The 10,395-nt window shown below is 55.7% G+C and overlaps 4 protein-coding genes across 4 annotated transcripts; 2 read left to right on the top strand and 2 right to left on the bottom strand.

The window, feature by feature from the left end:
- Nucleotides 1-274: 274 nt before the first annotated feature.
- On the bottom strand, nt 275-1,478 carry yod1 (Ubiquitin thioesterase OTU1; the record flags this gene model as incomplete). The annotated part of the gene is made up of 2 exons (XM_037325851.1): nt 275-1,062; nt 1,112-1,478. 2 exons carry the CDS (start codon nt 1,476-1,478, stop codon nt 275-277), a joined length of 1,155 nt encoding a protein of 384 aa, XP_037174973.1.
- Nucleotides 1,479-1,826: 348 nt separating this feature from the next.
- On the bottom strand, nt 1,827-2,085 carry CGCA056_v010605 (uncharacterized protein; the record flags this gene model as incomplete). Its single annotated transcript, XM_037325852.1, has 2 exons — nt 1,827-1,882; nt 1,932-2,085. The coding sequence occupies 2 exons, from the start codon at nt 2,083-2,085 to the stop codon at nt 1,827-1,829; spliced, it is 210 nt and encodes a 69-aa protein (XP_037174974.1).
- Nucleotides 2,086-3,029: 944 nt separating this feature from the next.
- On the top strand, nt 3,030-6,928 carry RSC1 (Chromatin structure-remodeling complex subunit RSC1; the record flags this gene model as incomplete). The annotated part of the gene is made up of 5 exons (XM_037325853.1): nt 3,030-3,511; nt 3,568-3,670; nt 3,732-4,581; nt 4,644-5,203; nt 5,705-6,928. 5 exons carry the CDS (start codon nt 3,030-3,032, stop codon nt 6,926-6,928), a joined length of 3,219 nt encoding a protein of 1,072 aa, XP_037174975.1.
- Nucleotides 6,929-8,639: 1,711 nt separating this feature from the next.
- Nucleotides 8,640-10,010, top strand: CGCA056_v010607 (uncharacterized protein; the record flags this gene model as incomplete). The annotated part of the gene is made up of 1 exon (XM_037325854.1): nt 8,640-10,010. One exon carries the CDS (start codon nt 8,640-8,642, stop codon nt 10,008-10,010), a length of 1,371 nt encoding a protein of 456 aa, XP_037174976.1.
- Between the last annotated feature and the right edge of the window lie 385 nt (nt 10,011-10,395).

Here is a 10,395-nt window from a genome sequence, read left to right on the forward strand (position 1 = left end):
AGCTGTTTCTGTTAGTGTCTCGTGGAGTTGAGATTTGGAGCGGGAGAAAAGCCGCGACTGAGTCCCGGAGGCTATGTGCACAAGACTTCATCATGTTCATCTCTCGTTTGTCTAGGAATAAGGTAGTAATTTGTTCACAGTCCTTCTGGCAACCACAACTTGAATACGCCCGTTTGCCCTGCATCCTCAGCCTCTTCTTCATCGTTCAACAACTCCTAGCGCGCTTTAACGATCATTGCGATTACGAATCAATGCATATAACGCCACATCCTCCTCAAAAATCAGGGATCTCGCTCATCGAGGTGTGACCTGTCTCGCTCGTGTGGGTGCGAGCCTCGGCCGTGCTAGTACCAAGCCACTCGCAACCAGGAGCGTTACACTTCCGCAAGGCGCTATCTCCCATGGCAGCAACGGCACTTGCACCACCTACGCCGCTGTGAGACACATCCTTGATCTCGTCGAAACCCATGTGGCCCGTTTGCGAGGCATGTTTGTTGGCCTCCTTCTCACCATTACCGATCCAGTCGCAACCAGCAACGGTACAGCGGAGCAGAAACTCGACAGTGTCGGTGAAGTAGTGCATCTCATGCAGCTTGCGGATCAGTTCCCTAGTCTTGTCAAGAACGGCCTCGTCAGAAGTGCTCCAGTTGGTGCGATCCAACTCGGGAGGGAGATCGGAATGGGTGTAGGGAGGCTCCGAAGGGCTGCAGGCAACTCGGTCATAGTGGATACCCGAGTACACGAGAATGCATCGCGACTCCTTGTTCTCGCCGAACTTTAGCGGGTTCTGGCTCTTGACGTCGAAGGCCAGAACCTCGAGGTCAAAGAGGTCAGAGAAAATTCCGAGCTCGATCGCGCCGCCCCAGCGGTCTGGGTCTTGCATGGTCCGACAGTACTTGTCCGGGGCCATGCCAAGGACAGCTTCAGAGTATTCATCAGGATGCTGGCGAATGTAGTCGGCGACCATCTTGCGAAGTTCCTTGGCCTCCATCTGCTTGCCCGGAATGGCGCCGCCAAAAGCTGTGAAGAGGCAGCTATTGTCGTCGGGCATGACACGTAGTACTGCGCAGTGTAAGCTTTCTGCGCCAGGCGGGTAGTTATGGCTACTTACGCAGGGTTGACTCGCGTTCAGGCCAAGGTATGCTGATGTCAGAGGGGGTTGGATCACCCGAAGAGTCCAGGCGAGGCTTCTTGGACGAGGGCGCGCTTCCTTCGGAGGGTTTCGTCACGGGCGGTGGGGGCGTAATGACTCTTGGCTGAGCCGGCTCAATGGTGAAGGACTGGCCATTGAGGCCGAGGTCCTTTGCGTTGGCATCTTTTTGCGCGAGAGTGAGTGTCTGGAGAGGATAGCCATACTTTAGGGCGAAATCGGCGATGCCAGTCGACTTCTTGATCTCGTCGAAGAGCTGACCCACGGTAGCGTCATCTCCGAGGGATACTACACCAGAACCCTCCGGGCCCCTGTACCTGGCTCTCATGGCGTCCGGAATTGGCGATTCGGGAATGTTGTGTTAGAGCAAAGGCCCAGGTATGGTGGAGGAGGATTAAAGATGCCTCGTGTTCCGTCTTGGGGTGGGGTGAAAGAAGGTTATCAAAGCGGCCGGAGACGGATCCGGAGGGTAGCCGGAGGGCAGCCGAGCGGTCCTGGCTGGAACGGCGGGGTCGCGGAGGGATTAATCTTATCTCGAGCAGATACCGGGGTTTCAACGATGGCGGGGATGGATGGGGCCGGTCGTAGCCCAGGATTGAAATGATGGGAGTCAATGTCTCAGCAACCTTGCTTCGAGTTGATGTATTGAAGCCAGGTTGATCGGACAGGTAGTGTCTTATTTTGGTGGCCCACGTTGCGGGACGAGTGAGCTGCAGTCGCAGGTGATGAAGGCTCTGTTGAGTGAGCAGTGTTGCGAGTGTCTTGGAGACGCGAGACGAACTAGAAGCTTCTCCGCTTATTAAGTACTTCTGGAAGACGTCGTCGGGGTCAAAGATGAAGCTAGGACGATGGAGCGAAGACAGGTCAGGTCTGAGCGTCGAGGGCGGCGACTGCTTTGGGATGCTTCTGTGTTCGGGGTCAGACATGTGTAACATGAAATGCGAGCCATAAGAAGACCAAGAAACATTGGGATCGGGGTCGCGTTGTCCTCATCCCACTCTGGGTGTCGCCGTGGTGTGGAGAAGTACTCCAATCAGATGTGTTTGGCCATCTCACTGGACACAGTCCGGAGATCCAGTGACAATGACTTCATTGTGTCCATCTCGCCGGCAGCCCACTTTTCGATTTCACCAGGAACTTGCGTGACGCTTGCGGATGCTTTCCACTGGGCCCAAGTCACTTGGGTCTCATAGTTGATAGCGAAGCCGTTGGATCGAGAGCCTTTGTAGGACGGGAGTCTCAACTTATTATACCTGCTTAGGCAGGCTGCGGGTAGGTTCGAGGATTGGCCTTTGGTGCAGCCTCTATTGGCTGCCAAGAACAAGGGAGGAAACAGGCGTGACGTCGACAAAAGCTAATGGAGAATTCGAACGACAACAGGCATATCGATATCGATATTGATATTGCAACTTTCCAACCAGCAACACGGAATAGAATGGCACCTTCCTCTCAGTACCTTCCCTACCTAGTGGTCTAGACCGTTCAGCCGTTTCCGTTAGCCGAGGTGGAGCCGGCACACAGTCGACCCTGGGCAGGGAGGCTTCCCTGCTAACACCCACGACCGATGGTGCTTTGTTGCACTCCACTGGGCCGTTACCATCCCGGCCATGTCTAAGGTACCTACCTGCCTAGCGACTAATAGCACCTGGCCGGCCACAGCACCAGCTCAGCTCCCGCTTCGCGAACCTTCAATTCTTCCCTCTCGACGGTCTTTTCTGGAAATTCTGACCTTTGCGACAGAGCCTCTCCTCCCCCTCTCCCACTCAGGCTCGCCCGTGCAGAGGGTTCAATTACTCCACTGACCCTTTGCGCCGCCAATTACACTCTCAGAGACGACCTCCAGTTCCCGTGCCTGCGCTTCGAGTCGGCGGTGCAGATGATGTCTTCGACGCGCAGCGACGCGCCCGAAGTGCGCGAGTCCATCGAGGCCAAGGTTACCAACGATGTTGAGATGACCGACGCACCCGCCGCCGCCGCCACCTCGGCCGACACCCCTCCCATGCCCGTCGATTCCACTGCTGTTCCCGCGAAACCGGACGCTTCCGACAAAATGGATGTCGACGCCGACGCCGACGCCGACGCCGACGCCGACGCCGACGCCGATGCCGATGCAGATGCCGACGTGGATGCTGATGCCGACGGTGAAGCGGACGCTGATGCCGATGCACCTGGAGAAGTCGACGTCGACGTCGATGCAGACGCAGACGCTGATGCCGATGCAGATGGAGACGCCGATGCCGATGCCGACGCTGACGGAGACCCTGACAACGGTGCTGCTTCTCCAGCAGAGTCTGAGCCTGGCGATCTCTTGGACATCATCCAAACCCTCAACACATATCTCAGCAACTATAAGGACGATGAGTATGTGTCGCACCGAATCGTGCCAATTGCGCTTCTTGCTGACATATGGTTCGTAGTGGAGAGTGGTGGGCCGCCAGCTTCCAGCGTATTCCGAATAAACGCCAGCTCCCTGACTATTTCGAAATCATCGAGAACCCCATAGCCTTCAGCACCATCCGCGTAAGTCTTGCCTAACAACAAATTGTACAATCATTTAAGTTGAGAAACTAACCTGTAAAAGCACAAAATAAGTAAAAAGCAGTACAATTACTTCTCCGAGTTCGTTCGTGACGTTGCCCAGATCTGTCACAATGCTCAAGTGTACAATCGACCTTCGTCTGCCATCTTCAAGGGCGCTACTGTAATCAGGGATCTTCTTAAGCAAGAGCTGCAGAGGCTCGTGAACAAGGGTACCATACAGCCAGCGGAAGCCGAGCTGCCGGATCTGGGAGAGCTACCGCCTGCCGAAGAATCCTCCCCAGAGGCTGAGTCCGAAGAAGAGGAAGAAGAGGAGGAGGAGGAAGAGGAGGAAGACGAAGATGAAGACGACGACTCTGACGATGATGGGAGAGGGCGTCGCAATAGGAAACGGGGGAGAGCATCATTCGGCAGACGCCAGACTGGCGAGGCCAGAGAGGAGGACGAGCATAAGAAACGCGGCCGCCCTCCCAAGGTTCTCACGCCCCTCGAGGCTCGTATACACAACGTCATCAAGGGCCTTCGCAAAGTCAAGCCAAACGACGGTGACCTGCTCATCGGTCCCTTTGAGAAGCTGCCCGACAAGACCATGAACCCAGACTACTACCAGGTTATCAAGGACCCCATTGCGCTGGATAACATAAAACGCAAGGCCAAGAGGAAGAAGTACCCGACCGTTGACAGTGTCCTCAAGGACATTGACCTCATGTTCAACAACGCCAAACACTACAACGAGGAAGGAAGTGAAATTTTCGAGGCTGCCGTAGAGCTGCAGAAGCAGGCCCACGGACTGGTAGCGCAGGAGAAGGCCAGACCCGATGATGAGTTCCGAGACGAGGACGGCAAACTGCCGTTGGCTGAGATTCAATACAACGGCCAATCGTGGAAAGTTGGTAAGTTGCGTCCAGTAACCCCCGGTAGCATGGTAAGTGGCCCTGATTAACAATTGTTCTAGGTGACTGGGTACACATTCGCAACGTCAACGACATGGCCAAGCCCATTGTCGCCCAGATTTTCCGCACCTGGCAAGATCGTGCCGGCCAGCGGTGGATCAATGCTTGCTGGTACTACCGTCCCGAACAGACGGTCCACCGATACGAGAAGCACTTCTTCGAGAACGAAGTGGCCAAGACGGGCCAGTATCGTGACCACCAGATCGAAGAGGTTCTCGACCGATGCTTCGTCATGTTTGTGACGCGCTTCAACAAGGGGCGGCCTCGCGGTCTGCCACATGACAAGGAGGTGTATGTGTGTGAGTCTCGCTACAACGAACAGACGTGCCGCTTCAACAAGATCAAGACGTGGGCCAGCTGCGTGCCGGACGAGGTGCGGGAAAAGGATTACGAGATGGATTTGTTTGACCAGCCACGGCGGCTCAAGAAGGTGCCCAGCCCGATCAAGCACCTGCTGCAAGCCGACGCGAAAGAGACGGACGAGCTGCCGAAGCCGACATGGGGAGCTCCAAACGCACCGCCTATCATCGGCGCCGTGCACCGTCGACCACGGGAATCGAACGTAAGTCGTGATGTGTTTGCTGTTTCTTTGCTATTTCTGTCCACGGTCCATCCACACTCTGCAGGCCTGGTCTGGCTGGGACTGCTTGGCCTTCGGCCATTCTCACTCCCAGCCGCGCCGCCTTACCTGACCCTAGTACCGCCCAAGTGAATCTTGTTGCATGAGCTGTAACCCGTGCCCCAACACCTCTTCTCGCTTTTTCTCTCTCACACACACAACTTCTGCGTCGCCTTATCCAGTACAAGCCGATAAAAAGAGCGGCGCAGAGGCGATGGTTCAGCAGCGGCAGTACCCTGCATCCCGTCTCCAAGCCGCGGCTTCCTGCCCCCGTCACTCGTTTGCTCACCCTAACTCGCCCTTCACACTCACCTTTCCACCTCTTTTTCTCTTCATTTCCCCCCCTCGCCCTTCCTCTCCGCAGACGTTGCATATCTGCCTTGCTGTGGTGGTTTTTTTTACCAAGACCAAGCTGGGTACTAACAAACATTCCTCGGGATGTAGGAGTCCCCTCCACCTCAACCAACACCATCGCCGCCTCCCCTGAGTCAGGAGGCTGCTCGACGCCCATCGGTGCTCCAGGCAATGCGACAAACGCCCAGCGACATGTCGATGAACAACCCGCCAACGCCGTACGGACACGGAATGGGCGCGGCGCCGTCGCCGTCACCGGCCATGTACGGGCAGCAATACACGCCTCAACACGCGTCGGCTTCGCCTGTCGCGGTGCCTCATCAGACACCAGTGCCGCTGCCACAGATTCCTCCTCACCAGGCGTCTCACTCTCCGCAACAGCCCATCCGTCCCATGTACCAGCAGCAGGGATACGTGCCAAGCCCCTTCCAGCATCAGCAACAGCACCCACAGCATCCACAGCACCATCCCCACCAGTTTCAGCAACAGCAGCAGCAGCAGCAACAGCACCTTCCACCACAGCAGCACCACCAGCCGCCGCCGCCGCACTACCCGCAGGCCCAAGCGCCCCCCGTGGCACAGCACGGACACGGACACCACCAGATGCATCCACAAATGATGACAGCAAACTCTTTGGGCCCAACGACGTTCAATCACCACCAGATGCAGCCTCACCCAACTGCAGCCCGCACCCCCATGGCGTCTGCACCCAATGCCATGCCGCCAAACAACGCCTACAACCCCCCGCGCCCTCCCGAGGTTTTTGTCCTGCCCGACCACATCAACGACCAAATTCCCGAGGAGGTGCGCAGCCAGTACAACAGGGACGAGAACGGCAGACTCATTTTCTTCACCACACCGCCCGCCGCGCGCCCCGAACATGGCCTCGCGCCGGACTACGCAAACACGGGCCATAGCCTCGCCTACCTTGCCAAGAGCAACCCGGAATGGCTGTCGGAGCGTGCGAGCAAGGCAAAGGCCTTCTCCGTTGTCAAGCAGAAGGAGCTGAAGACCAAGATGGTCATTGACGAGATCACCAAGGGCAAGACGCAGGAGGAGCTGCGTGACTGGGCGAGCGACGCATGGGCTCTGTATTGGAAGAGCCATGCCCAGGAGACGATGCGCATGCGCGAGGATGGCGACCTGGATGGACACGACCAGATGGTGAGGGAGCAGCGTGCAGTCAAGGTCAAGTCCAGAAGGGAGCGTGAGGAGGAGGCCGATAGGGCCGAAGAGGCCAAGAAGGCCAGCTATCTCGAGGGCATCTACTCGGCCCACACCAGCATGCGTTCCTCCAAGCCACGTGGTGTCTGAACGGACAGGTCACCAAGACGTCGCTCTAATGGAGGCTACGTGTCCGCGCTGCAGGAGGCGGTGGACCAAGATGCGTAGAGCTTTAGCTTTCTCTGCGTCGACAGATGGGAGGAGTTTTTGGTGGGTGATTCAGCTTGTTGTGATACCTTTTGGTTTGGAGTTTTACGGAAACCATTACGGCTCGGTGTGTCGACATGGAACCGATGGGGTCCCTATGGTTATTGTACATCATAATGCTAAGAATTGAAGACGCAAAAGAACATTCCTTCCAGTCACGACAGCGTCAAGGTTTTGTGCCATGAAAAGCTTGTCAAGTGCCCAAACAAATACCACACACACACACCCCTCTTTGATGATGATTATTGATGAAGGTCGAGTTCGTCCCCAGTACCCCTGTTCCTGTCTGCTGTTTCGATGCTCAAGTCGAAGGGCAGACGGAAACTTTCTAGACATGCAACATTGTCATTAGGTGGGTAGCTCGGTAGAGACAAAGATAAGATTTAGTGGCGACCAACTGGCCCGGGGAGAATGAGAGCTGTCCAGTGCCTGCTTCCAGGATCGAGGTCGTGGTGTCGGGTCATGAACCTCGCCCCACAAATCCGGGTCCTAAGTTCGCTGTCGACGGGACGCCCAGGCACTAAGAATCGCTGCGAGGCCCTGCCGGGGGCGCCGCCCGACCACGCACAAAGCGCAGGTGCCAGCCCAAAGAGGGTCTAGTGCAGATCTGATTCGCCCACTCGAGACGCTCCAGCCACTGAGTGCGGTGCAGGGTGACTCTGACAGCGAGACGTGGATGCGCTGGACCTTTTTCTCCCACCTTTTTCTCCCAAACACCCTCAGGCCGAATGTGGGAACCGCTGGGGGGCAACTTCCTGCGGCGCACTCACGGGACGCTAAGTGAGCCTCAAGCGCGGCTAAACCACCATTTGCCCACGTTCTCGACTTGCCTTCTTCACCTTCTTCTTTCACCTCTCTTTTTCGCCTCCCGCACTCGTCTTCAAAAACCACCCGCAATCACCTCCGAAAACATCATCCCTTTCTAGAGGAACCCGACCTCTGTCCCGAAACACCAAATCCATCTTATTTTGGCGTGGTCGCGTTTTCGTTTCCTTGCTTTCCGTTGACTTACCCCCCCACCTTGCGTTCTTTCTATAGTTCAGGCAACGAGGCAAGACCAAGCAGGGTTGGCATCTCTCAGATTCCATCCAAGTTGTCTTCACTTTTTCTCGCATACGTTTCGCAGACTACCAATACGAGCAACCTTCTCCTGCCAGAGACTATCTACATACAATTCATCGTCTAGCACAACTCACCCGGGTCTCTCGCCACTCAACCGTCTTTCTCCGAAGAAAATTGACGAACTTTGCTTTCCCGACACCACAGCGGTTCATGCTTATCAAAGCCTGCATTCGAGAACCTCGTACAAGGCACGATGGCGTCCACAAGCTCTCGCAGAAAGCCTCGACAGAGACGGCCACCTGCTAATACTGATATCACGAATTTGAGTTCCCAGTGCCTCACTACTACTACCATTTCAGAGAAACCCTGTCTTGGCGATTTTTCAAAGATATTTTCTCTTTTAAATCACCATCAGAACCCCGCCTCTCCTACGGATAACGATAACTCTTGTGCTCAGCAACCTGCGCCCAGTCAAAGCATCTCTCCAAGCTCACGCCTCCTGTACATCCCAGACTCCATTGTCAGAGACATCATGGGTGGGAAAATTCCCAAGCTTGAGAGCAAGGCTAGCGGCCAGAACGCTACTAATGCCACTTCTCCCCTACTATCCCCCCCAATGTCTGCAACTTCAAGCGACTCGGACTCGATCTCGTCTCGCGGGGATTTCGATCCGGTCGACATGGAGCTGGATCTGAATGGGGGTGCTGGTCTGTCAGACGTCACCACGCCGCCCGCCACACCTCCTCCCAAGGCCACCTCTGTGTCTGCTGGAGATCTTCTCTTCGAAAGGCACACTGCACACAGGCTTCCCGTCTCTTTCGAGGAGTCTTTTTCGAACCGCCTTGCGCACCAGTTTGTGGCGCACGATCAACAATTCCAACAAATGTGTGCCAAGCTCGACGGCAAAGTGTCTCACGATAGAGTGTACATCTTTGTCGACGGCTCCAACATCAGCACCAGCTTCTACCAGGACCTCAAGAAGAAGTTTGGAATGCGCCACAATGAGCCGCTCCCCGGTTGCCTTGACATCGTCAAACTGCATGAGATATTGCAGCGAGACAGACATGTCATGGCCTCCCACATCGTTGGCTCCAAGGCTCCCGGCAAGACTGAGGCTCAGTACTTCTTTGATGCCGAGGAGATTGGCTACCAGAAGACCATTCTTCCTCGAATTCCCAAAGATGGCAAGAAGCCGTTCTCGAACACGTCTGATTCTGACGACATATATTCGAGACGCCGTGAGCCCATGCAGGAGCATCAGGTTGATGAAAACCTTCAGCACTTGATGATCAACTGCGCCGTCGACAACATCAACAACAAAGGTGTCATCATCCTCGTCACTGGGGACGGCAACTCGAACGAGTCCGGTACCTCTGACGGCTTCCCCGCTCACGTTGTACGTTGCCTATCGTTGGGTTGGGCTGTTGAAGTGTACTCTTTCAAGTCGGCGTGCTCCGAGGTCTGGACCCAGCCGGAGCTTCTCAACAACAAAGGGTGGGCTGGCCGTGTCTCTGTCCACTATCTGGACAGCTATTTGCACGACTTGTGCAAGCCTTCTTTCGAGAAGCAGCTGTCGGAGGTTGCTGCGAAGCATGCCACTCGGGCGTCTTGTCGCCCTACACCCATGACTCTGAAGCGGATGACGCCGATCGCTGAGGATAAGGTCGCCTCCCCTCATTCTCACGCCGCTCACCCTGAGAACGACTGGAGGACTCCTTCCCCCAAAAAGGCAAAGTTCACCGGCCCAGTGATGTCTGAATATCAGTTAGTGACAGCTACCAAGTCGCACACAACGTCCGATTACCAAACGCTTTTGCAGAGTGCCAGCACCTTTGGCGCCACCAAGACCACCTTTGCTTCCACAAACGGTTTTGTGGGCGGTTGCTTCGGCTCGTTCCAATAGTACTCAGCCATCTCTGGTGCCAAGGTGTAATCAGACTACAACCCATGGCAACCGTGTGCTCGCCGAAAGGTGCACCGGAATCGCCCTCTTTTGAATAGGTAGCCCGTCGACCTCGTGCGTCGATGGGATCTGGGATATGCACTTGGCGGTAGCCTGCTAGACATTGGTATGTCTCGCAGGAATGGGATATGGAATGGGAATGCAAGCGGCGAAGCGGCCCGACTTTGGAACGCTGACTTTTGCCTTCTCTTCCTCGACTCGAGAATCTACCGGCTGGCGTCACAAGGATGGGGGCATGGAATAAGGCCCTCGTGCACTTTGACACTGCCGATGATTGCTTACTTGGATGAGAGGCAAACAGCAACGACCGCTATAACAACAACAA

Source organism: Colletotrichum aenigma, assembly GCF_013390185.1.
Source record: "Colletotrichum aenigma strain Cg56 chromosome Unknown KSG_Cg56_contig07, whole genome shotgun sequence".
Taxonomy (NCBI): Eukaryota; Fungi; Ascomycota; class Sordariomycetes; order Glomerellales; family Glomerellaceae; genus Colletotrichum; species Colletotrichum aenigma.